This window comes from Myodes glareolus, chromosome 13, assembly GCF_982192425.1.
Source record: "Myodes glareolus chromosome 13, mMyoGla1.1, whole genome shotgun sequence".
In the NCBI taxonomy this organism is placed as follows: domain Eukaryota; kingdom Metazoa; phylum Chordata; class Mammalia; order Rodentia; family Cricetidae; genus Myodes; species Myodes glareolus.
The window spans coordinates 52,732,613-52,760,011 of NC_142038.1; the positions used below are offsets into that span (position 1 = coordinate 52,732,613).

Sequence of the window (27,399 nt, forward strand, 5' to 3'; positions counted from 1 at the left end):
ACTGTCGGGAGTTTCGTAGCTGTTCGTTACGGGATTCGTCTCGCTTCGCTCTTTACTTATCTCTAGATCTAGACGTTTCTTTTTTGAGGTTTTAGCTGCTATACCTTTTCCTTTGTTAGTAAAAAAAAAGTCTTTTCTAGGCTGATTTTATTAGGGCAAACTGACCCACCCACATTACCCAGGAGGCACCGCGAAAGACGCTGGTATCGTATTTCCCAGAGTTCCCTGCATCTTTCGCAAGCGTTGAAGACGTCGAAACCAAGATGGCGACCGGAACAGGCAGTGAGTATTGGAGCCGCTTTTGCGTTCAAGGCCTTTGTGGAGTCGAGGCTAGGCATCCCATTTTCGTCGCGCACGAAGGGAGTGGGAGGAGTGGGTTGTCAGGGAGCGCAAGGTCTTCAGAGATTTGCCTTCCGTGGCGCGCTCAGGGCCGCCGCCTGGCGTAGGGATGAACCCGAGGCTGCAGAGGAGCAGCGGGGAAGCCTTTGTGTGCTTGTAGCGCTCGAGGGTAAACATAAAGGCAGGGCCGAGCGCCGTGCGGCTCAGTTGTTTCTCTAATCAGGTGTGGGAAGCTGTCGCAAAGAGATCTGTTAATTGTGGGCGTGTTCTGCCATGGGGAAAACGCGTTTCGTGTATTTCAGCCATTTTTTTGTTTTGTTTTACCGACAGTTGGGGGGAGGGGCTGAGATGTAAACAATTTTATGCAAAGTAGGAGGTGGGCAGTATGAGCCGGTGGCCGCTAGGAATCTTGGGAAATAAGGTTGAGTTCAAACTGGGAACTTTTTTTTTTAACGTAATACTGCCAATTTTTTTTTTTTTTTGAGAGCAGGCCTTAAAGCCATGGCATTTGAACAAATACAGTGTTTTGAACAGATGGCGTTTGAACGACTTAATGCGTATTCATTGTCCAGGTATCCTGGCTAGTAGTGATATTTCGTTGGATTGGTGATAATAGATGATTGATGATAATATTTCACATTTTTCGAAAAAGATTGAGATTTATTTGTTTTGAGACTGACCCTGGCTGGCTTGAAAGTCCCTATGCAGGCCAGGCAAGCCCCACTCACAGAAGTCTGCTTGCTTCTGCTTCCTGAGAACCAGGATTAATACTCCACACTCATCTGGGGGTATTATTTTATATCGGCTTTTAGCTGTTCTGAGACTTAGAAGTAGCTCAGCGATCATTTCTAAGCCTCCTTTATTCCCAGAGCACAAGCTGCTGAGTACTGGCCCAACAGAGCCATGGTCCATCCGAGAGAAGTTGTGTTTAGCATCTTCTGTTATGAGGAGTGGAGATCAGAACTGGTAAGGAATCTAAAATATCTGATTTCTTGGGCTGTACGACTGAGTGTTTTTCTTTCATGTTTTGTTTTCTGTGTATCCCTGGCTATCTCAGAGCTCACACTGTAGACCAGGCTGGCCTGCCTCTGCCTCCCCGGTGCAGGAATTTGCCATATGTCATCAACTTAACCAGGAATGAGTATTTTTCACCTCAGGGTATTTATTCCTTTAAGTTAGTCACTTTAAAGCTTTATGTAGTAGTCAGCTTCAACAAATTACAGATCATTTACACATTAAATAAACTCACCGAAAGTGAGAACTTTTTTGGTTTTTCCTGTTTTCACAAAGTTGTGCAGCCATCCCTGTAAATCTCTTTACATTTCCCTCTGCTCCCCTTTCCAGAGCAATATGATTTCTTTCCCTACAGATTTGCCTATTTTGAACATTTCCTGTACGTATGCTATGTAGTCTTGTGGGATTAGCTTTTTTGTCAGTTAACATAACACTTTCAAGGTTTATGCACATGTAACATACATTAATACTTCTAGAATTGGTCAGATAATAGTATGAATCATCCCTTCCGTGTCTGTGGAGAATTGGTTCCAGGGAGGTTATAAAAATGATGGTGACTCAATTCTTTACATAAGATGCCTTGTATTTGCATGTCACCAACACACACCCTCTTGAGTACTTCACGTTATCTCTAATACAGTGACATTACATGCTAATGGTTTAGGGCAGTTTCTCAACCTTTGGGTCATGACCCCTTGGCAAACCTGTTTCCAAGAATATTTACATTATGATTCATAACAGCAGCAAAATTATAGTTATGAAGTAACAACGAAAATAATTTTAGGGTTGGGGAGTCACTACAACCTGAGGAACTGTATTAAAGGGTCACAGCATTAGGAAGGTTGAGAGCCACTGGTTATGGGAAAAAAGTCTGTCCATGTTCACTACATGCTTGACAGGGCTTCTCTGTGCAGCCCTGGCTGTTCTGGAACTCGCTCTACTCTCTCTGTGAGCCAGGTTGGCCTTGAATTCACAGAGAATCACCTTCCTTGCCTCCCAAGTGCTGGGATTAAAGGCGTGCACCACCACTGTCCAGCTTGTTTGTTTTTAGAAGTGACTATAATGTTTAACCTAGGCTGAGTAAATCCAAAAATGCACATCCCCTGCCTCTGTTCATTACCTGACTGCATGTTCACGTCACCTGCATGTTCATTCGTGCTTTCACCTTAGGGCAAATGTGAATGACTCTTTGTGGACAGTGTCTTCAGTTCTTCTGGAGTCACCCAGGCCATCGAGTCTCTGGGCCACCTGGTAACTCCAGGTCTAACAGTTTATGAGGAACTGCCAAACCATTTTCTTTAATATATTATTTTAAAAATTATGTAGGTTTATGTGTGTGTTGGAGTGGGAATATGGGCACATGAGTGCAGGATCCCCTGGGAATCAAATGAGGACATCAGAGTCTCTGGAGTTAGAGTTCCAGACAGTTGTGAGACATCTGACATGGGTTCCTAAAACAGAATGTTGGCTCTGTGTAAGAGCAGTATGTGTTCTCCTCTGAACCATCTCTTCATCCCCCCCAAATTTTGGAGAGTAGAGGTACTGGGGATGGGACACGGGACTTTTGTTGTGCATACTAGGTAAAGATTCTGCCATCTTACTATACCTTCAGCCTTCAAATTTATTTTGGTTTGGTTTTTGATTTTTCAAGACAAGATTTCTCTGTGTCGTTTTGGAGCCTGTTCTGGAACTCACTTTATATACCAGGCTGGCCACAAACTCACAGAGATCCACCTGCCTCTGCCTCCTGAGTGCTGGGATTAAAGGCGTGCACCACCACCACCTAGCCTGATTTTGATTTTGATTTTTTGATTTTTTTTTAAGATTTATTTATTTATTATGTATACAGTATTCTTAGTATTCTGCTGTATGCCTGCAGGCCAGAAGAGGGCACCAGATCCCATTACAAATGGTTGTGAGCCACCATGTGGTTGCTGGGAATTGAACTCAGGACCTTTGGAAGAGCTAGCAGCGCTCTTAAGCACTGAGCCATCTCTCCAGCCCCCTGATTTTGATTTTTAAAGACAGAGTCTCACTCTATAATCAGCTGGCCTCAAACTCAGAGATTCTCCTGTCTCTGTCTTCTGAGTGCTAGGATTAAAGGGATGTGCTGCCACGTCCAGAAAAAAGTGTGGCCCAGGCTGTCTGCTGCTTCTTCAGCATATTCGACTGGCTTAACATTATTTTATTTTATTTTTTAAGCTAAGCTAGCTTCTAACTCCTCCCTATGTAGCCTGGAATGACTTTGAACTCCTGATCCTGCCTCAGCCCCCCTGAATATTACGATTGCACGCATGTACTATGAGGCCAGTTTTTTTTAATTGATTTATTTTTATTTTCTGTTCATTGGTGTTTTATTGTCAATCTTGGGTCCTTTGGAACTGGAGTTAGAGACATTTGTGAACTGCCATATGGGTGCTGGGAATTGAACCAGGGTCTTCTGGAATAGCAGTCAGTTCTCTTTACCCCTGAGCCATCTCTCCAGCCCCCGAGGCTCGGTTTTTGAAGTATAGATCAAACCAAGATTTCATGCAGGCTAGGCCAGCACTCTGCCAACTGAACTATATCCCCATTGCCTTCAGTATTTTTATCTGCTTCACAATATTTCCTGTCTTTTATTATAGCCATACTAGTTAATAGAATATAAAGTCATATCTCATTGCAGATCTTTTTTAATATTTATTTGTGTGTTTACATGTATCAGTGTGCATACAAGTATGGAGGTCAGAAGACAGCTTGCAGAATTTGTGAATTTGTTTCTCTTTCCACCTTATGGGTTCTGGGGATCAAACTAAAATCATCAGGTTTGATGATACATGTCTGTCAGCTTAGCACTTTTGGTTTTTCGAGACAGGGTTTCTCTAACAGTCCTGACTATCCTGGAACTGGCTCTGTAGACCAGGCCTGCCTCTGCCTTCCGAGTGCTGGGATCAAAGGCATCAAAGGCATGGACCACCACCACCTGACTATACTTTTTTTTTTCACCCAGCTGCACTTTTTTTTTTTAAGAAACAACCTGCTTGAAACATATATGTATGCTGGAAGAAATTCCCAGAACTGGAGAAACAAATGGTTACACCACATAGATGACAGGAATTTTACTAAGCTGCTCTGGAAGAGCAGCCAATGGTCTGAACCATCTCTCCAACTGGTTTTACACTTTGATTGGTATTGTTACAACACAAAAATTTTTTAAAAATATTTTCAGGATAGGGCCACTTTATATAAGCCTGGCTGTCAGGAACTCACTATATTGACTGTGCTGGCCTTGTACTCACAGAAATCTGCTTGCCTCTGCCTCCCTAGTGATGGGATTAAAGGCATGAACCACCGGCCCAGCCAAAAGTTTTTAATTCTAATGATACCAGTTTAGTTTCTTCTGTTGCTTTGCTTGAGAATTGACTAGGAAGATACTTATTTTGCTTTTTTTGTTTGTTGGATTTTACTATTAAACTTTTTTATTACCATTATTTTGTGTATATCAGTGTTTTTCCTGCATATATGCATGTGTACCGTGTGCTTTCCTGGTGCTTTTGGAAGCCAGAAGAGGTCTTACTGAAATGTCTTTAGTGGCTTTAAAGATTTGTTTTTGTTGGTAGCCTCCAAATCTCTGTAGCCCCACATCATCTGATCTTGTCCTCAAGATTTTTCTCTCTGCCGATTGTTGGGGTTATCAGTATACACTAACACTCTCAGATAATATTTCCGTTTTGTTTGGGGTTTTTTTTGTTGTTTGTTTTTTGAGGCAAATATTTCTGTATAATAATCCTGACTGTCGTGGAAGTTTAAACCAGGTTGGCTCAAATTCACAGAGACCCAACCGCCTGCCTCTGCTTCCCGAGTGCTGGGATTAAAGGTGTGCACCGCCACCTCCTGGCTCAGCTAGATAATGTTTTAATTACAGAAAGTTGTACATAAATAGATTGGCTCCTGTTTCTTAATTCGGTGGCAACGATCTTGCCTTTGTCTGTGATATTATTAGTGTTTAGTTTTTCCTAAGTCAGGAAGATAGTGAAGAGATTTAATGTATTTACAGAGCCTAATTGATAGAAAATGCTCTTTGGGGATTTGTTTGGGTTTCACTGTGTAGCCCTGGCTGCCTGGTCAGCCATGTACCCAGCTGCTTTGGGGAGAAGGGTCGGGTGGGGCAGTGAAGGGTCTTGTTATTTAGTTCTGGCTGGCCTGATACTCACTTTGTAGCTCAGACCAGCCTCAAACTTATGATAGCCTTCCTACTTGTTAGAATTATAAGTATATATTGTACACCGTGAAAAATACTTCATAAAATTTAAACGACTGGTGCATGCTTTTAGTCCCAGCACTCAGAATTCTGAGGCAAGTGCGTCTGTGAGATCAAGGCCAGTCAGGTCTATATAATGAGTCCAGGACAGCCAGGGATGTTTGACTAACTCTGTCTCCAAAAAAACAAAAACAAAACAAACAAAAAGTCATAGGCTTTTAAGAGCAGTTTCTTAGAAACAGTTAAGTGTTAATAAAGGTTTTAAATACAGTTTCATAATGAAGGGTTAAGAGAGAGAGTGTGCCTCAGAAGGAAAGGAAGGTGAGAGCAGGGGTGTAGGTTTCTCAAAAAGCAGTCATAAAAGTAAGACATACCAAACATGGGTACTGGTTTCTCAAGGGAGAATGGCCAAAGAAATAATTTTAAGAATCTAGTTGGACTGGAGAATTAGTTGGCTCAGAAGTTAAAAGCACTGGCTACTACTCTTCCAAGAGGTCCTGAGTTTAATTCTCAGCACCCACATGCTGGCTCACAGCCATCTAGAGTGGGATTTGATGCCCTCTTCTGGCCTAAAGTTGATAGAGCACTCATACATAAATAAATCTTTAAAAAAAAAAAAAGAAAAGAAAAGAATTAATCCAGGCTGGGGATGTAGTTTGGGTATTTGTCTACATATGTGAGACTCTGGATACATTTGAAGAATCTTTTTCTAGCATGTAAAGATTTGGTTTATTGCATTTTAATTCATTATGCATGTATGTGTATGTATGTGTGTGAATGCCACTGTATGTGATGTGGAGATCAGAGAACAAATTATAGGCGTTGATATTTCTTCTTGAACCCCATAGATATGATTGAGTTCATATCAGGCTCAGCAGAAAGTACCTTTACCTACTGGGCTATTTCACCAGGCCTTGAATTGCTTTATATATAGTTGTGTCATTTTCTGTTGTCAGGTATTCCAGAACTGAAGCTCTAACTAGTGGCGCTCTCACCTAATGTGTGTGAGTGAACCTCTGTTTTTATTCTCAGCACTGACAAGTAAATAGAGTAATGATAAAGAAAGGTATTCTAAAGTACTTCAGTGGCAGTTCTTTATTCCAGTGTATAAAACTCTAAGCTTTGTACTCAGCCCATCTCTGCCACCTGTATTTTTCCTGTTCGTATAATAAGGCTTTTCTCATTTGTTAGGGTATCAGTTAGCAGAGCAATCAAGCCTTTTGCTGAACCTGGCCGGCCTCCAGACTGGTTTTCTCAAAAAGTAAGTTCCCAATCAGATGCTCTTCTACACTCATTGGAATATGAAATTGGTTCTTTACCAGGCTCTGCCTTGTTGTTTACAAGGTTTTCTGTATTGTTAAGTAGGGGATAACTTACAGTGCTCAAGGCTGGGTGTTAGGAGATAGGCAGGAGGATATCAACGTGTGTGAGACTAGCCTGGTTTACATGGTGAATTTCAAGCCAGCCAGGGCTGCGTAGCAAAGCCCTGCCTCAAGAAAACCAAAAGAAATTATGACTGGGAAGGTGGCTCAGGGGTTAAAGTATTGGCTGTACAAGCCCAGAGATTGGAGTTGGGATCCTTAAACCCGCTTACATGCCAGGCATGCCAAGAAGGTGTGGCAGCCCACCGGTTACTACAGTGTTTGGAATGGAAAGGCAGTAAGTAATCCTTGGGGCAAGCTGGCTTTCTAGACTAGTTGAAACAAGGTCTAGTTTGGTCCCTACTTCAAAGAATGAGGTAAAGACTGGTTGAGAGAGACCCCCAGAGTTAATCTTGGGTATCCACATGAATGTACCTGCACCTACACATACATATGAGCTTGTGAACACAGACATTCCACACATTTAAAAAAAAAAGTAAAAGGTGGTATGGGAGAATTGTCTGTATTCTGTCAATCATATTTTAATAAAACGCTGATTGGCCAGGCAGGCAGTATAGGCGGGAAAGCCAGACAGGAAGCAGGGGTGGAGCAAAGAGACTGGGAATATTCTGGGAAGCAGAAAGCTCCTCCACAGTTCTGCCCAGACCACCAGAAAGGAAAGATGTAAGCTGCCCAGCTGAGAAAGGTACTGAGCCATTATGGCTAACATAGATAATGATAATGGATTAATATAAGTTATAAGAACTAATAAGTAGCCTGACCTAATGGGCCAATCAGTTTACAACCTTATGGAGTCCTATGTGTGATTTTCCTTGGGGTTTGCCGGTTGTGGGGTACTGGGTGGGGCAGAAACCCCAACAAGCTGGCCCCTCATGCTACAAAAAGGGATTAGAAAGAAGGTTCAGTGGTTAAGAGCACCTAACGTTGTTATAGAGGACTTGGGTTTGGTTCACAAGCATCTGGTAGCTTGTCAATACCTGTAACTCCCGGCTCTGGGCATCTGAGGGCTCATATGAACATACATACAGAGATACAAAAACGAAATAAACTTTAAGTAAAAATTTGTTAAGATTAAATATTTTAAATTTAATAAAAATAACTTAGCTGGATCTTGGTGGCACATGCCTTTAACCCCAGCACTTGAGAGGTGGGGAAGATCTCTGTGAGTTTGAGGCCAGCTTGGTCTACAGAGCGAGTTCCAGAACAGACAAGGATACACAAAGAAACCTTGTCTCAAAAAAACAAAACATATTTAAAATATTTAAAAATATTTTAAAAATTAAAAACAAAAAAAACACCATTTTCCTTTTCCCTACTATTTGCTATCTGGTTATGTGTGTATGCAAAAAAGTATTGCAAACTTTTTTTCTAATTTTTATTTGGTAGTAATAGTAGTAATGTGTGTCTTACTATGTATCCCTGTCAGTCCTAGAACTCACTGTGTAGACCAGGCTAACCTTGAACTCGGATCCCCTGCCTCTGCCTCCTACCATGACCAGCTAAACCACACAGTCTTGAATAGCTGTATTTACTTAGTCTTATTCTAATTGTTGAAACTTGAAAATCTTGTTTCTTTCCAAGCTTGTTTATCACATTTTCATTTTTTTTTCATAGCATTGTGCTTCTCAGTATTCAGAGCTCTTAGAGACTACTGAGACTCCAAAGTAAGTATAAACCCAGGTACACATCTGTTTAGTTGGGAAGTGATCACTATGGAAATCGATCTTAATTGGGTGAGAAAGGTATACCGGGTATTACTTAGGATTTAATGGTAGAAAAGGCTGAAAGATTACAAGTAGAAACAAACACATGTCTTCTTAACTTCAATTTGGATTTACTATTGTTTGATTTTCCACAGACGAAAACGTGGTGAGAAAGGAGAAGTGGTAGAAACTGTTGAAGATGTTATTGTTCGGAAACTGACTGCTGAGAGAGTTGAGGAACTGAAGAAAGTGATCAAGGAAACACAGGAGAGATACAGGTAGTTATCAAATGACTCAGGGGGTGTGGCTTGGAAAGAAATTAAGAACTGATGTTTGGTATGGTGGCGCATACATTTAATTCCAGCATTCCAGAGGCAGAAGCAAGTGGATCTCTGTAATGTTGAGACCAGCCTCCTCTACAAAGTGAGTCCAGGACAGCCAGAGCTTTTTCACAAAGAAACCCTGTTTGTAAAAACAAACAAATACAAAGAATAGTTGTTTTTTGGTTTTGTTTTGTTTTGTTTTGTTTTTGTTTTTTGACTGTATAGTCCTGGCAAGCCTAGAACTCATTATGTAGACCAGGCTCTGATTCCCATGAACTTGGATTAAAGGTGTGCACAGAACCATCCATGTAGAGTTTTTTGATTTTCTTTTTCTTTTTTAAGATTTTTTTTTTTTTTTTTTTTTTTTTTTTTTTAGGGAGCTGGAGAGATGGCTCAGTGGTTAAGAGTATTGTCTGCTCTTCCAAAGGTCCTGAGTTCAATTCCCAGCAACCACTTGGTGGCTCACAACCATCTGTAATGAGGTCTGGTGCCCTCTTCTGGCCTGCAGACATACACACAGACAGAATATTGGATATATAATAAAAAATAAATATTTTTAAAAAAGATTTTTTTTTTAATGTGTTTTGGGTTTTGCCTGCATGTATGTCTGTGTGAGGACACTAGATTTCCTTGAACTGGATTACAGACAGTTGTGAACTGTCATGTGACTGCTGGGAATTGGACCCAGGTCATTTGGAAGAGCAGCCAGTGCTCTTAACTGCTAAGCTACCTCTCCAGCCCCCATAAAAATTTTTTAAATAGCAGATTGAGAAATTTAGTTAAAGATGAGCAGTGGTGGCACACGCCTTTAATCCCAGCACTCAGGAGGCAGAGGCAGGAGGATCTCTGAGTTTGAGGTCAGCCTGGTCTACAAATTGAGTTTCAGGACAGCCAGAGCTACACAGAGAAACCATGTCTTGAAAAAAAAAAAAAAACTTAATCGAGTCTGGGAGTGTGGTGTATGTCTGCTCAACTCAGAAGGTTGAAATAGAAAGGTCACTTGAGACCACAAATTCAGGCCAACCTGGACAAGCTGTCTTAGAAAGCAAGACAAGAGTCATGGAGATTGCTCAACAGATAAAAGTATGGACTGTAGGGGCTGGAGAGATGGCTCAGTGGTTAAGAGCATTGCCTGCTCTTCCAAAGGTCCTGAGTTCAATTCCCAGCAACCACATGGTGACTCACAACCATCTCTAATGACGTCTGGTGCCCTCTTCTGGCCTGCAGACATACACACAGACAGAATATTGTATACATAATAAATAAATAAATAAATTTATTTATTTTTAATTTTTTTTGTTTTAAAAAAACAAAAGTGTGGACTGTACAAGCCTGACAGCCTGAGTGTGATATCTGCACTCATGTAAAAAGCTCTAGATGTGGTAGTTTATAGTGGCAGGAAGGAGAACCAGTCCCCAAAGTTTGTCCTTTGACCTCATATGGTGGAATGTGTCCACCTGTACTTGCACACACACTCACACACACTCTAATCAGTTTCTAAAAAACAGTATTGGTAGCTTATGCTTGTTATCCCAACACTCACTTGGGAGACCAAGACAGGAAAATTTTAAGTTTGAAGCCAGCCTGGTTTACAGAGGAAGACCCTGTCGTCGTTCCCCCCCGCCCCCCCCCCCCAAAAAAAGAAGAAAGAAACTTAAAAAATTAAAAAAAAAACCATATAGAGAACTACAATCTGTTTCTTTCTGTTTTTATAGGCGGCTAAAAAGAGATGCTGAACTAATTCAAGCCGGACACATGGACAGCAGACTGGATGAGCTTTGCAATGACATTGCAATGTAGGTTCCATCTGTGCTCTGTGCCTGTTAGCAAAAACCTTCTTAATGAGGGCAATGTAAACTATGGGGAAGAATTGGAGTTGGCTAACATCACTCAGTTCTTTCTTCAGGAAGAAGAAATTGGAGGAGGAAGAGGCTGAAGTAAAAAGGAAGGCTACAGATGCTGCATACCAGGGTAAGCTGAGTCTGGTGCCTCTGCTAGCCCTTGATCATAAAGTACTGCATGCTAATGACAGTTGACTTAGTTTAAATTTACTTGCAAAATTTATCATGTCTCCCCTTCTCCTTCTTTTCCCCTGCTAAGCAGGGATTGAACTGAGGGCCTTGTATATGCTCCATAAAGTTAGATTGCCCGGTGGCATTCAATAAATAGGCTTTTATCAAGAGGAATTCTACACCTTTGTGTTTACCATAACTAGTTTTTGTTTTGTCCCATGAGTTCCCAGTTGTAGACTCTGGATCAAGCAAAATGTTTTAGACTCCTGACTGATCTGCCAAAATTGTAGGGCAGTTAAAACTTTTCCTCCTTTCTCTAAAGTTTTAGTATTTTTGAATCTCTGGAGCAAACTGGCAGTAAACAGGAGAAATATACAAATTTATTGTTTGCATGTGCAAAGAAGCCTCATCAGATAAGGCATGTGGGTAAAGGATGTAGCCCAGTAGCCTTGCATGTGTGAGGCGTGATCTTTAGCACCAACAAACAACTAAAAAGAAGAGAGATTCTTGTTATCTTTTTTTCTGCCAGAACAAGTCATCCATTAATATCCAAGAAGACATTAGAAAATGAGGTCTCTTTATATTCTCTAGATCTCTAGTTTACTTGTAGGACTCACAAGCTTAATAATGATATACTGAATATAATTTAAGGTTTTATGTTTTTACTTTTTAAATTTTTTATTTTTTTATTTTTATTGGCTCGGTGGTGAGGTACACAGGTGCGTGCCATAGTGTGTATGTATAAATCAGAGGACAAGTTTTGGAAATCCAGTCTCTTCTCCCATCAGGTGGGCCCCAGAGATTGAACCTTTACCCACTGAACCAACTCATTAGCCTTCATTAAAGTTTTAGAACTCAAAGACCAATTTAAAAAAAAAAAGCCAAACATGGAACTGGGTGTGGTGGTGTACATCTTTAATCCAGCCTTTGGGAGGCTGGGGGAGGCACATCTCTGTGAGCCAGTCTGCTTTTCAGAGTGGGTTCCAGGCCAGCTAGTGCTGCGATGTGAGACCTTGTCTACAAAAGAAAAAAAAAGTTGTAGTGGTGCATGCCTATAATTTCAGAATTTGGGAAGTAGATCCAGGAAGGAGGTGGGATCACAAATTCATCTCAGTGAGCCTTGGTGGTGAGGTGGAGAGAAAAACTTAGTGTTCACGACTGTAAGGTAGACTACATGGTGTGAACCAATGAGGTCCTTTCCTCTTTTTAAAAGCAGAGTCTTTGGGGTTTTTTTGTGGGGGGGGTGTTCAAGACAGGGTTTCTCTGTAGCTTTGGAGCCTGTCCTGGAACTAGCTCTTGTAGACCAGGCTGGCCTTGAACTCACAGAGATCCACCTGCCTCTGCCTCCCAAGTGCTGGGATTAAAGGCGTGCACCGCCACAGCCCGCCCGGCTAAAAGCAGACTCTTAAGTCACAGGAGAAGACATTTAAAAGTATATAAAACATCTATTTACTACATACAATAAGAACCCTTGAAGTTGTTTAGTGAGATAATTGCCCTTAGTTTGAAAAATGAAGCTAAAAAAGTAATAAAACTTCTAATCTAGACTTATCATGCTTTTTTAGGGTATAATAGTGGCTGGTTTCACTTATTTAGCCCTGAAGATTTGGTCTCTATTCACTTATGTTCTAGCTCGGCAAGCAGTAAAAACACCTCCTCGAAGGCTACCAACTGTGATGGTCCGCTCACCTATAGATTCTGCCTCCCCACAAGGTGATTATCCACTTGGAGACTTGACTCCAAACACTATGGAGGAGGCTACCTCTGCGGTAAGTATATTTTCATTTATTGAAATTGTTTTGCAGAGGGAAATTAAGCCAGCAGAGAGCTGAATAATGGGAAACCACTTTTTGCCTAAAAACAACTTCTCTTGGTCTGAATGCTAGACACTATAAGGATGGACCTAAAAGCATTGAGGATTTTGACTTTTTGGTAGATAGGTAAAAAGACTATTTGAATTATTTGTAAATGTATTTAGTCTTACGAAATTTCTGTTGAAAGAAATTGTTTCTTTACAAGTAAAATAGTAATAGTTTTTTAAGGAATTTGAAAATAACAGTTTGGATATAATGGGTTGCGGGTTAGAGTGAGTGGAAGAGAAAATACTATGGGAAAGAAGTGTAGATAGTTTCTGGGTATTTCCATTCAGAACTAATAAAATAATAGACACACTAACACATCCAGATTAGTAGGGAACCTTCCATAGTTTGAGAAGTCAGATAAAGGTTCTCTGTTGTCTCTTAGGTAACCCCTGGGACTTTGCCGAGTACCCCAGTCACCTCGTTTCCTGGGATTCCTGACACCCTTCCTCCAGGCTCTGCACCCTTAGAAGCCCCCATGACCCCAGTAACAGATGATTCACCCCAGAAAAAGATGCTTGGACAGAAAGCAACTCCACCCCCCTCCCCTCTGCTGTCAGAGCTCTTGAAGAAGGGCAGCCTCCTGCCTACTAGCCCCAGACTGGTATGGAGACTTCTGTGGGTGTTTGAGAGCTGTGGTGATTTAGTACTTGGAAGGGAATGCCTGGGCCCTTAATTATGACCTGGGGTAAAACAAAAACAAAACAAAAAACAGGAGTGTCCTAGTTAAAAGTTAACTTTAAAAAAAAAAAGTGCGTTAAATTGGTCCTTGGATCCTAAGGTATCTGAATGATAATTATTTGTGATTTTCTTCCCCCAGAGAACTCTTGTCACTTAAGTTCTAAACATTATAGTTTAGAGTTTCCCTTTTATCTTAAAGTATTTTTGTGGATACTAAGTTTTAGTTTGAAGAAGTTTGAGCACTGGAGCGTTTTTTGGGAAGTGGTGGTGAAAGAACTTGAGTGTAGCCTTCACCTCTGTTCTTCCCTGGTAGGTCAATGAGAGTGAGATGTCTGTGGCTTCCGGCCATCTGAACAGCACAGGTGTTCTCCTGGAGGTAGGCGGGGTTCTTCCCATGATACATGGTGGGGAGATACAGCCAACAACCAGTGCCGTCGCAGCCTCCCCTGCTGCCTCAGGTAAGTTAATTGATCATGCTTCTCATGTTTATTATAAAGAAAATAGTCGTGTATTTAAGGCCAAATTCACTGTTTAGACTGCTTTGGAGCTAGCTTTTCTGTTAACATAGTGCTTGAGATTATTCACCCATTTCATATGTGAACTATTGATAGCTTTAATTATCACAGTATAGGTGATAAAAAGAACAATAAAGTTGATAGTGAAGCTATTTCTCTGTGCCTTGTGAAATATGAAAAGATGCCTGAGAGCCCTGAAATTATAAGTTAGGGGAAAGAGGTTTAGAACCAGAGATATGGGCTTCAATCTCATGTCTTTCGAACAATTGATTTTGTGGCCTTGGATAGATAACTATTGAGGCTTAGTTCCTTATTTTATTAATGTTGGCAATATATTAAATTAGTTTTTGCAAAACTGTGGAAAGATACTAAAGACCCTGGAGATTATAAAATGGGGGGGAAAGATTTGGAACTAGAGACCTGGTTTGAATCTCAGATCTATCATACTGTTGGTTTTGTGACATTTGACAGGCAGTTTAACTACTGGAGAGTTAGTTTCCTATTTTATTAGTGGTGGCATATATTTTTTACAGGGATATGTTAAGAATTAAATGAGAGAATGTGAAGCAAAAATAGTAATACCATATGAGCATTACATTAGAATGAACATTACATTAGAGATTGGGTAGGGTCTGGTGGTACACTCCTTTAATTCCAGCACTTGGGAGGCAGAGGCAGACGAATCTCTTATGAGTTCGAGGCCAGCCTGGTCTACAGAGTAAGTTCCAGGACAGCTGGGACTACATAGAAACCCTGTCTCAAAAACCCAAAATAACTCCCCCCCTCTGCCCCCGCAAAACAAAACACACTGGTATTGATTAAAGTGGAGCGTGGGTGGTGTACAGCGTGCTGAACTTCAGCAGAAGTTGCAAGGTTTTTCCTTGCTTTTCTTTTTCTTCCTTTTGTTTTGTTTTTGAGACTGGGTCTTGCTATAGAGTTCAGGCTGTCCAGGAGCTCTCTTTCTTCCTCAGCCTCTTGCCTGTCATACCAGTCATTTTAATTTTTTTATTTAGTGAGTGCGTATTTTTTCCTTAGAGAAAACGACTACCTGTTTTTGCTATAGATAGTGTATAATCTGGCACTTGAGTTCATTCCTAGCTTGGAGGAAGATCCTAGGTGAGGTTAAAGAAAGTCAGGATGTGGTTATGAGTTTATTCAACACAGGAGTTACTTTCATTCTTTGAAACTAAAAACAACAACAACAACAAAAAAAAACTATTGAGTCCTAGAGTGGCTATTGCTTCTTGTTCATGTGCTTTCTTTCCTCATTTTGTGTACCTCTTTGTCTGTTAGGTGCTCCCACTCTTTCCCGGCTTTTAGAAGCTGGTCCTACACAGTTCACCACTCCTCTTCCTTCCTTCACTACTGTTGCCAGTGAGCCTCCAGTTAAACTTGTGCCACCCCCTGTAGAGTCTGTGTCCCAGGCTACCATTGTCATGATGCCTGCGCTGCCAACACCATCCTCTGCTCCAGCTGGCTCCACTCCTGAAAGTGTAGCTCCAGGTTCGTCCCTGACCCACGCCCTGAGCAGCCACAGGACCAAACTTTAGTTAGAGAAAGGTGACCAAGAGCATTATCTCCCATATAGATACTTCTCTTCTGTTCTTCGTAGGCTCGGATCATCTGTATCCTTAGAAAAACAAGGATAGAAGTGGGTGGGTATTTTGTGAGTTGAGTGGGGAGGGTTAAGTGTGGAAACATAAGCAGGCTTGAGGATGTATTCTAACCTCACTCTGTAAATAAAATCAGGGCGAAGAAAACATGGGCAGAAGTGAGTTTTTAACCTTAAGTATGTCTGACCTTTAGTGTCTACAGCTCTGGTGTGATCTCCGGGTGGTCATTTAATAATGGATAAGCTTCTGAATTGCTGTTTTCTTCCTGTTAATCAGTGACTCAGCCTGACCCTTGTGTTCCTCTGGAAGCTGTGGGGGATCCGCATACTGTGACTGTTTCCATGGATAGCAGTGAAATCTCCATGATCATTAATTCTATCAAAGAAGAGTGTTTCCGGTCAGGGGTAGCAGAGGCTCCTGGTGGATCAAAGGCTCCAAGCATAGATGGAAAGGAAGATTTAGATCTGGCTGAGAAGATGGATATTGCTGTGTCTTACACAGGTGAAGAGTTGGACTTTGAAACAGTTGGAGACATTATTGCCATCATTGAAGACAAGGTAACTATTTAGCAAAATCCTAAAAAGTCTTCTTTGGGGTACTACATAGACTACCTTTACCTTTCTTTGATTTTCTTAGTAAGGATTATTTAATTGTACTTTTGTCCATTTTCATCTTTGTAATCTGATGTACTACCTACCTTCCCTGCTGTCCTGCTTACTTGTTTGCTCAGCACAAGTGTCTGTACACTGGTTGCTTCTTCTAAATGGTAAAGGTAGAAAAAGTAGCTTTAAATTCAGCATCTGATTCTCTACTGTTAGACTGGGAGGACTTGGGCTTTTTCTGTGCTCTCAATAGTTTGTATATTGTGGGACAGGTCGATGATCACCCTGAAGTGCTGGATGTGGCGGCTGTAGAAGCAGCACTGTCATTCTGTGAAGAAAATGATGATCCACAGTCCCTGCCTGGCCCTTGGGAGCACCCTATCCAGCAGGAGCGGGAAAAGCCAGCACCTCTTCCGGCGCCAGAAATGACAGTCAAACAAGAGAGGCTAGACTTTGAGGAAACAGAAAACAAAGGAATCCATGAACTGGTTGACATCAGGGAATCAGGTGTTGAGATTAAGATGGAACCTGCAGAGCCAGAGCCAGGCATGTCAGGGGCTGAAATAGTAGCTGGAGTTGGTCCAGTCTCAAGTATGGCACCACCAGAACTCAGGAGTCAAGACTTAGATGAAGAACCTAGAAGTTCTACAGCTGGAGAGATTGGTGAAGCAGATGGTTCCAGTGGGAAAGACGATGAGATGCCACTTTCAGCTGTGAAGACAGAGGTATTTATATGAATGGGCTGGGAAAAGAGGAGGAAGGTTGTGATTTAGGTAACTTAGGCTCTTGGATTCCTGAGTCTTGACATGTTGCACATAGCCAAAGCCATAGGCTGCAAGTAGTACATATCAAGGCGATCATCAAAATACTGGATAAGGAGGACTGAGGATTTTTTTCTGTGGTTTCATTGCCATTAGAGCATGAACTGTGGGACTTCTAACAGTTTATTAATAATTAAGATACTTAATCTCTTTTGTTCTTCAGGCATCTCCTGAAAGCTTGTTGTCTCCATCACATGGCTCACATCCAATTGAAGATCCTTTAGAGGATCCGCACAAGTTTGAAATATCAGGTGAGTAAAGAAACTTTATGTCTAGCTTGAACTCTCTTCCTTTTGGCTTCTCAGGGTTTGTGGGTTGTGGGCAGGTAGAGGAGTAAGACAGGCCAGCATGGAAAGAAAGGAGAGCTGCAAGGAAGGATCGTGGTCCACAGGAAGGGGAAGGCTAAGGTAGTCTTTCTCTCCTCTGCAGACTCATTGAAAGAAGAATCAGGGACTATTTTTGGAAGCCAGATAAAGGTATTTCAGACTTTTTTTTTACTATTCTTGCCTTATGATTAGATTTTCCCACACTATGTTATTAAATGAATTTTAGTAAATTTTTATCTTTATCTCCTGGTAAACTTGGTAGGGAGTTGGATGAGGAGAAACTGTAGCAGACAGTCTGGCCTAGTGGGAGTGCTATGGCAGCATGTGCTTCCTGTGAGAGTTTCTGTTTATATAGTGCACAAAGAAGTTCTTCTACATCCAGAATGACTCAGTGAATAGAGGTGCCAGGAGAAACATTCGGGGAGTCAGGTTACAATTTAGATTACTAAAAGAGAATTACCTGGTTTTACCTTAGAATTACTAAAGTAGTGGTAACAAATTTAAAGTAATGTGAGGTGAGCTTACTCCATCAGCAAAGACATGAAATAAAATGATTATAAAATGATTTTTGATAACTTTGTACCCAGGGTCAGAGTTCCTCTCAAGAGCAAGGGGAAAGAAGGAACGCCTCTTAGCTTAGTCTTAAGTAAGTAGCTTTTTTTTTTTTTTCTTCCTTTAAAAAAGGTCCTGGGCTGTATTCTTTGTCCAGGTTATAAATTACTTTGCCTTACTTAGTCAGTTAAGTAGAGGGTAGTATAAGTGATAGAGGGCTCAGCCAAAAAAAAAAAAAGTGTGAGGCCATTTCTAGAGCTGATCTAACCCAAAACCAGATCTCATTTAATAATGGTTTGGTAGGTAGCTTTGCATGCATTTGTTGACTAATGCACACTATATCTAAGGATGCTCCAGGTGATGAGGAGGAAGAAGATGGAGTCAGTGAAGTAGCTAGCCTAGAGGAACCTAAGGAAGAGGATCAAGGAGAAGGCTATTTGTCTGAGATGGATAATGAACCCCCTGTGAGCGAAAGTGATGATGGCTTTAGTATACATAATGCCACACTGCAGTCACACACACTGGCAGACTCTATCCCAAGCAGCCCTGCCTCTTCACAGTTGTGAGTATATGTGATTCCTCTTTTTATTTTTAGATGGGGTCTCCTGTACCCCAGGCTGGTGTGCAATTGTTTTTACATAGCTGAGGGTGACCTAGAACTCCTCCTCCTCCAGCTTCTTCTCCCAAATGCTGAAATTACAGACAGATTATAGGTGTGAGCAACTGTGCTTGCCCAGTGTGTGTGTGTGTGTGTGCGCGCACGCGCGGTGTTGGGGCATTGAATTTTTGAATGCTAGGCGGGCATTCTATCATAGAGCCATATCCCTAGCCTTAATTTTGCTTGTTATTTTCCCTTTCTCGGCATGAAACAAATAGTTGAAGAGAAATAGGACGTTGTTTTTCTCTCTGTGTCTATTTTAGCTCCGTGTGCAGTGAAGACCAAGAAGCAATTCAGGCTCAGAAAATATGGAAGAAAGCCATTATGCTTGTGTGGAGGGCTGCAGCAAATCATAGGTGAGCAGGATGTACCAGCTCCTCATTGTTGGCTCAGGAAGTTATTTGAGTAAGCTATAAGACTGCTTATGTTTTCCTTCTGGGGAATAAATCAGTAATAAGCCTATTCTTTTTGGACAGATATGCCAATGTGTTTCTGCAACCTGTCACAGATGACATAGCCCCTGGCTACCATAGCATTGTGCAGAGGTAAGCCATAGTCCGGCTAATGTGCCTGACTTAGAATTTGTGTAGACTTAAGTGAATTTTGCTTTAGGTAGTAAATTTAAAGCAAGGATGTTTTGTTTTGAGACGGGGTCTTACTATATATCACCCTGGTTGGCCTGGGACTCTCTATATACCAAGCTTAGCCTCAAAGTCCTACGTGCTGAGATTGGTAAAGACTAGTAATATTAGTGTTGAACTGACCATTGCAGTGACTGATTGCTATCGATAGTCTAAAACAATTAATTATCTTTCATTACTTTTCTTGATGCCTAGTATGCAGATTGACTTTTGGGGGAATTGAATACATGTTTTTAGATCTTGTAGCTGAAACTGAAGGTTTATGTGAACAGGACTACATAGTGATACTGTATTCAGAAATCAAAGTGAAATCCTCCCTCCACAGCCAATTAACCCCGGGTTTTTTTTTTTTAGACCTATGGATTTGTCAACCATTAAGAAAAACATTGAAAATGGACTGATCCGCAGCACAGCCGAGTTTCAGCGTGACATCATGCTGATGTTTCAGAATGCTGTTATGTATAATAGCTCAGACCATGATGTATATCACATGGCAGTAGAGATGCAGAGGGATGTCCTGGAACAGATCCAGGTACATTGAGGCTCATTTTTGTTTCAGTAGGGATGAAGTGAAGGGAAGAATCATAATGGTGACTTTTCTTGTAGTAGGCATCAGGAGCACAGGTAAGCCATTTTTCTCTTACTGGAGTTGTATAGGTTTTATCGGTTTGATGGAAGAATTATAATAGAAATTCTTTCTTTCTTGGGCAAATGAATTCAGTTTTTGTTGCTACTGCTGCTATTTTGCTCTTGTTGCTAGAGATTCAAACTAGTGCTTCACACGGCCTACACAAATACTGTACCACTGAGCTATATCACGTCCACACCACACCCAGTTTATTCATATTAGGAGTCATGCCCAGACAGGGCTTCATGTGTGCTAGACAAGCACTGCTCTATCTAAGCTATTTCCCTGGCCCCCTGTGAAGTTTTCAGATCAGTTTTTAAGGTAAGGCTAATGATATTTTTTAGTTACATAAAATATTCTGGCACAGAATGCATAATCCCTGTTTATCACAAGAAGTCTACTTCAGTCTTAACAGTTGTCTCACCACCTACCCTTTATGATGCTGACCTTGGAGGACTGTTGTGTCTTTTTTAAGTCTGCCAAGTGACTTTAATTGCTAAAAAGTCTTTGTTTTATTTTATTTCTTAAAAGCTACTTTTGGCTTCTAAATTCTGTAGGAACAATTAGAATTAAGCGTTTTAGTAAGAAAAGGAGTATTGACTAGAAGAGTGTATAAATGTAGTCACAAAAACTGAAGTATGTTGGTTCTTTCCTGCTGGATCGGGTCTTTGTGGTCAAACTTTTTTTTTCTTCTCTCTACAGCAATTCTTGGCCACACAGTTGATTATGCAAACATCTGAATCTGGAATCAGTGCTAAGAGTCTTCGAGGGAGAGATTCTACCCGAAAACAAGATGCTTCAGAGAAGGTATGGAGACAGAAATGGAGTCGAAAACATCCAGAGAACCTTAAGTTACTCTTATGTTGCTAACATTCTGCAAGCCAGTGGTGTGCAAATGGGTGTGAGGATGGTGGAGGCTTGCTTCTGTCTGTTGAAGAAATCTGCTGTGACGTGAGGGAAAGTTTGATTTGAGTGAGTGAATTATTAATCCTCTAGGAGAGTGCTATCAGGGTGGGGGATGCAGTAGCTCACAACAGTTGGTGACTTAGCTCCTCTTCTGGGGTCCTATGGCTGTGGGATCTCTTTCCTCTTGCTCTTGAGTTTTACATTTTTGTCTTTGTGCTGTGTGTATGGTGCTTTTGCCTCTGTCCTGAGGTTTGGGGTGCTTGTGGCTGAGAGTTTCTGTGGAACCTGATCAGTATTTGTTTGTCCTCTAACAGGACAGTGTCCCCATGGGCTCTCCTGCCTTCCTTCTCTCTCTCTTTGTAAGTATTGAATGGCTGCAAGGGGTGATGTTGCCAGAAAGATTCTCAGCTTCTGCTGGGCCTGGGTGGCAGAGGGAAATCCAACATGCAGACTGTGGCAATGTCTTGAAATTCTTTTTATCCATTGAATAAGAAATTCTTCTTCTGCATTCTAGTCTCTTTGCATGTGTTGTGTGTATGTGTGTGTGTGTCGGAGGCGGGGGCTGGGGAGCTGGGTGGCTGAGAAGAAACTGACTATAAGATCACTGTACTGAAGTATGAAGTGTTCTTAGGGTAAAGGACCTGGGATGCACCTGCTCCTCATTTTTCTTCCACTTTTTACCAGTTCTTTACTTATAAGTGGAATATAGCTCAGAGCAGCAGCTGCTACCTGGCGTTTTTGGCGTTTTCCTCGTGTTGCAGATATTTAACACATACCTTTCCAATTCCTCCTAACTAAACTGAGAGACTTAACACACAAACCCTCAGTAAAATTAAGCTAAAGATCTCAGTGGTAAAGGCACTTGCCGTGGGAGTCTGGTGACCTGAATTTGATCCACAGACCCCAATGAAAGTGGAAGGAGAGTACTAACTCCGTGGAATTGTCCTCTGAACTCCATATGTACACCTTGGTGTGTGTGCTCCTACACATACATCACACACAGTGATGGCAGTTCTTTTAAAAAAATTCTTTTAAAGACCTCAGTAGTGGTGACCACTTGGATATAATAATTGCTGATGAGATTATAGATAAACATAATGGTTCTAGCCTGTTTTATTCTTTTTTTTTTCTTTTTTCTTTTTTGCCTGTTTTATTCTTTTGCTCTATAAATTAAATGGCTGACTCTTCACGGTAGAGCAGTGAAGTTAAGGAAAGATCATGATGAAAAACTACGGTCTTAAGATCATTGGATAATATTTGAGGACCTTATTTTTCTCATCTGTATGATGGAAATAATAATGAGTTCAGGGCCAGGAGGTTGCCTGCAGAATCAAGGAATGCCTAGACTATAGAGTAAGACCCTGACTCCAAAGAGAGCAAGAGGAAGTACTAGAGAGATGTTCGGAAGTTAAGAACACTGGCTGCTCTTGGAGAGGATCTGGGTTGGGTTTCCAGCACACACATGGTGCTCACAACTGCCTGTAATTCCAGTTTCAAGGAACCCAAAACCCTTTTCCGGCCTCCACAGGCACTGCACGCTTGTGCGCGTATACACATGCAGGCAAAACATTCATACACATTAAATGAAACTAAGGCTTTAAAAAAAGAAGAAGAAAAAAAGAAAGAATAAGGTTGAGATACCTGTCCAGCCTACCTCACAGGGATGTTGTGAGGATAAAATAAGTTATGAAACTAACTTGGGGGGAGGGGGATAAAGTGTTACACAGATGCAAGGTGTTATTTCTAACTGTTGACTATTGACAACTTAATGTTCTAAAAAAAATTTTAATCCTTGCATATTAGAAATACAGAAATGGTCCAGTCCAGCCAAAGTGTTCACTAGTTCATCTTGCCTATAGACCTGTACCACAAACAGAACACTGTGATGTCTATTCTTTCTTATTGGCCTGCAACAGTGACTCTGGATTCTCATTCGAGTGGCTGGCTGTTGCAAGGCCAGTTAATAGGATCTTTTATCTATTGAAGACAGCAAAGTTTTGCATACGAGGAAGGAGCTGGGCTGCAGGGAGAGAGCAGCAGATGGAAAGAAGCCTGATTGTCCTGATCTCATGGAAAACAACGGTCAGGAGGTGCTAGGGAACTAGTGCCAGGGTCAGTCTGCAGGAAAGGCCTTTCTAATAGGGACCAGCAACTGGACAGGTATGTTAGCCAAGAACCTCACTCTCCACTGCCCTTTCTGCCTCTCCTACTTTGCATTTTCACTTCCTATTCTTACACACAATGTGGGCCTGGGTGGGATGACTGGTAGTCATTCTGTGGGACCCCAGGTGAATACGAAGGCCTTTGTGTGCGTGCAGAAGATACTGTCTTACAGTTCACTCACAGAATGCCAGTGTTCTGTTAGCTGCTCTGAAGAACAGAAAACCCTTTCCACTACATCCCTTTGGTACTCTCTGCAGATCCTTTCCCCCAAGAAATCAAATTCCCAGCATTCCTCTTGTATGTTGTCTCTTACCGTGTAATCAGCTCACTCATGTTTCCTTCCTTTCTTTGATATTGTCTAGGATGGGGGAACCAGGGGACGCCGCTGTGCCATTGAAGCAGATATGAAGATGAAGAAGTGAAGCCTCAGAGTTCCCTCTTTAAGCTGAACCTGAACTAGGAATAAACGAGACATAGCTTGGGGCTTGTGGGCTCAGATCCACATTTGATCTTAGTCAAAGGCTGAGAAGCAATTATGAGTCCTGAAGAGAAGGTGCCTGGGCCAAATGACATGAGTTGAGAAAATCTCTTTTCAGAGAGTGGGAGTAGCACAGTTGCCCGTTTTAGGGCAAAAATCATGGGCTGTGTTAGTGCCCTACTGTGTAGCTAGCAGATTGTAGCCAATTTGTACTGTCTTGTGAAGTGTACAGACTTTTTTTAAAGAATAAACCTGTGAAGTGTGTGTATATAACAAACAGAAGGAAAACTCTGGCCTTTGGTGTGTCCTTTGTGTTTGAAATGTGTTTTCTTTACCACGGTAACTAATCATGAGGGATGGATTGTTAGCGCTGAGGAGTGGGTTTATAAGCTGTTTGCGGCAACTGAGAAGAGGTGAGTGGCCAAGACTAAACTCGCGATTAGTGTTTTTAAAAGAATTAATAAAGGCTATTTTATTGGGCTTTTCTTGAATGTTTGGAAAATGTGAAGATTATCAGGATCTAGTTCATACAATTCCTTAGGGATTAGAGAATGGACAAAGGCAGCAGAATAGGGCAGGAATGTTTTAAGCCAGGACTATCTTTGCTCATGCTATTGTTGTTTTTTGGAGCCTGTCCTGGAACCAGCTCTTGTAGACCAGGCTGACCTTGAACTCAGGAAATCCCCCTGCCTGCTTCCCAAGTGCTTGGATTAAAGTGTGCACCACCACCACCCATGCTATTGGTATTTGTGTAGGTAGAACTCATGCACAATATTCTTCGGTCTTTTGACAAGGTTAGCCTAGAGCTAAAAAATGCTCCAATTTCAATTTCCCCAGTAGTTTGGATTATAGGTGTGTGTACCACACTATGCTAAAACTACTCAAACAACAACAGAAACTTCCTGACTTATGTAAAGGTTAGTTTCTGAGGGGAAGTTTGGGGCCAGGCGTGTATTTGGTGTTACAGTGGCGCAGCTCGACTAGTTCTTGGCGATCTCCGCTGGTAGGGGAAAGAAATCACTTGAAAACAGCATGGTTCATACCAGTAACCCTAGCACTTGGGAACTGGGGGATCGCTGATGTTTGAGGCCAGACTGAACTGCAGAAGGAGCTCTTATCTCAGAACTACATTGGTGGGGCCTGATGGTGTCTCAGTGGTCCCGGTGTCCGCTGCCATCCCTGCAGTCCCTGTGGTGGGAGGAAAGACCTGACTCCTGCAAGTTGTGCTGTCGCCTCCACACACAATGGAGTGTGCCTTCTCATGTGTACGTGTCTGTGCACGCACAAGTGTAATTAACATTTCTAAAAATGTATTAAAAACCTTGTGACCTTAGTTTTACCTATCCTAACTTGTTTTTAAATAAAAATATTCATCAGTAAAATGAACTAGTATGAACCTTTTTAAAAATAAAGCTACTAGTAGGTCATGCTTTAATTCTTTATTCTTTCTTGAGAAAAAGGTTTAAGAATATGCCTAAAGCGAGGTGTGGTGGTGCACGCCTTTAATCCCAGCATTTGTGAGGCAGGGGCAGGTGGATCTCTTGTGAGTTCGAGGCCAGCCTGGTCTACATAGTGAGTTCCAGGCTAGCCAGGGCTACCTAGTTGAGACCCTGTCATTTAAAAAAAAAAAAAAAAGATGTGCCTAGAAGTCACAAGTCTTACTGCTAAAATAGAACTGTTTGTAAATTTGAGGGTTTGGGATATGGTTTAGAGTTTATGAAGGATGCCTTGACTTTGATCCCTAGTCCTTCGTGGACCATTGTGACCCAAGCCTATTCCTGGCACTTAGAAGGTAGATAAAGGAGCATCAGTTCAAACTAATAATTGGCTACATAGCAAAGTTCAGGTCACCCCGTGCTATACAAGACCCTGTTCAAAAATATAAAGTTTGTTAAGCTAAGGGAGAAGTTTTTGAGATGAAATAGAGTTGATTCCAGGAGTTAGAATATGAAATGAGTCTCAAAGCAGTTCACAGACAGGCATGCCTTACAAACACCAAGGCACTAGAAGCTGGAAAACTGCTGGGCATGGTGGTGCATCCTAGCACTCCAGAGGCAGAGGCAGGCGGATCTCAGTCACAAGCGAGACTAGTCTACAGAGTGAGTTCCAGGCCAGCCAGGGGCTGTGTGGTGAGACCCGACCTCAATCAATAAAAATTTTAAAAGTTTTTAAGTAGGGAAAGTTTGTGAATAAAGTACTCTAAAGATAATTTTCAGTTGGTAGAAAAACTGATGTATGAGTTTACCAAGATAGTAACTATTGGGGGCAAAACTAAGGAGGCATAGTTAGGACTCATGCTGTTTAGGAGTAAAGTTCAGATGAGACAAAAGGCACTCCTCCCTCAATGGTAAAGGCTAGGCACGGTGTTGCAGCTTTGTAATTCCAACCAACACTTGGGAAATTTTAGAATTTTGAGTTTGAAGATATATAAACATAGCAAGACAAACAAAAGGCAGAGAAAGTGAGATTAGGTTCTAGCACAGCAGGCAGCTCACAACTGTTAACTCCAGCAACTGAAGTGCCAACACTTCACACTGGGGTATATACATAAATGGTCATTTTAAATACTTTTTAAAAATCAAGGGAGCAACTTGAACAGAGAAAAAAGTTGAGACTTGAAATTAATGACAAAGCAGAAGACCAAGAACTCAAGAAAAGAATCTATTGAAAGCTGTGGCTAGGTGCTGGGGCTTAGCTAGCTTTCCTAGTGTGCTTGAAACTTGGGATTCCCTTCTACCAGCACACAAACCAGGTCCTTCTTGGCTGCCTACTGAGTGTGAAGCCAGTCTACGTGCCAACCTGTCTTTAGAAGAAAGAAAAACTGCTCTTGCAGAGCACCTGAGTTCGAGTCACAGCACCTACATCAGGTGTACCACCACTTGTAATCCAAGGGATCCAATCCCTCCCTCCACTGGCCCATGGACACCTACACACACAGCATTTACACGCTCACCACGTAAAAATAATAAAAATTTCCAAATGAATGAATGAGTAAGTGCTTCTGTTTTTATTCTGACAGTCAGATGTGACCAGAAGGATGCCAAAGGTAACCACAAGTGTTTTGAAACTAATGCTTAATAAATTAATAGATTAAAAGTTGTATATACTGAGGAAAATTTATCCTCAAGTTTATTGCCTTGCTGAGTCCATAGATATTTGGTGATAAAGCAAGTCTGTAAGCCAGGTATGCTCCAATTCTTCACCCCATTTTTATGCAGTATGAAACCCAAGTTTAAAAATGGGGTAATATAAACATGAAGCTATTTTTTATCCAAAAGATAAATTTTCATCTAATGTCTTTTTTTAGCTGGCTCTTATGCCTCCTAATGAAAGAAATTTCAAGACCCTTTCTATGAACTTGGAACATAGCAGTGTACTGGGAGAGTGAATTAATTTGTCTTGTTTTTATTTGAGCTAATGCCCCTTTTCTGTGTGTTACAGATGAGGAGTAAGTGGGTCTGGTCGAACTCTGGTCGCAGTGGCCCCGAGGACTCTGAGCTGAGCAATGTCTTGAGCTCCTGGGACTCCAGTCTTGATCTTGATGTGGGCAGTTGGAGGGAAACTGAGGATTCGGATGCAGAGGCTGAAGAACTAAAGGAAAGCAGCCCAGAGAAAGAATCTAGTGAGTTTTTTGAGGAAGATGTCCAGAGTGAAGAACCTCAGGAGGAGGGAGAGCAAGACAACAGCCAGAACCTCCTCCACTTCCCCTCTGAGGTAATGGTGAGGCTATTATTTCCACAGTTGGAAAAACCACACTTTACTCCCTTTCTTTTTCCTTTCCCCTTTCACTGTCTTTTCTTTTCCCCTTCCCTTCCTTTCACCTTCTCTTTTCTCTCATTTTGAGATCAGATATGGCTCCTTAGCCCCAGAAACCCTGCTTCAGCTTTCCTAGGCTGACATTTGCGGGCGTCCGCCGCCCTGGCCCACCCGACTTTTTACCAGA

At 41.6% G+C, this 27,399-nt stretch overlaps 1 protein-coding gene across 9 annotated transcripts in view; it reads left to right on the forward strand.

Moving 5' to 3' along the window:
- The first annotated feature begins 110 nt into the window (after window positions 1–110).
- Window positions 111–27,399, forward strand: part of Brd8 (bromodomain containing 8) — a 53,325-nt gene continuing 26,036 nt past the window's right edge. For 2 of the 9 annotated variants that reach the window (XM_085699978.2, XM_085699979.2), the window contains exon 1: window positions 23,396–27,170. In XM_085699978.2, coding sequence (XP_085556104.1) covers window positions 26,874–27,170 — 297 coding nt within the window. In that variant the 5' untranslated portion in view covers window positions 23,396–26,873. Of the gene's footprint in view, window positions 283–1,208; window positions 1,306–6,784; window positions 6,855–8,589; window positions 8,640–8,833; window positions 8,957–10,716; window positions 10,798–10,895; window positions 10,973–12,645; window positions 12,783–13,257; window positions 13,477–13,866; window positions 14,012–15,361; window positions 15,572–15,957; window positions 16,239–16,555; window positions 17,009–17,267; window positions 17,356–17,533; window positions 17,581–18,329; window positions 18,545–18,903; window positions 18,997–19,116; window positions 19,186–19,635; window positions 19,814–20,611; window positions 20,717–21,129; window positions 21,175–23,340; window positions 27,171–27,399 lie in introns of those variants that run through there. The other 7 variants (XM_085699980.2, XM_085699981.2, XM_048442473.3 and 4 more) reach the window with 7 other exon arrangements.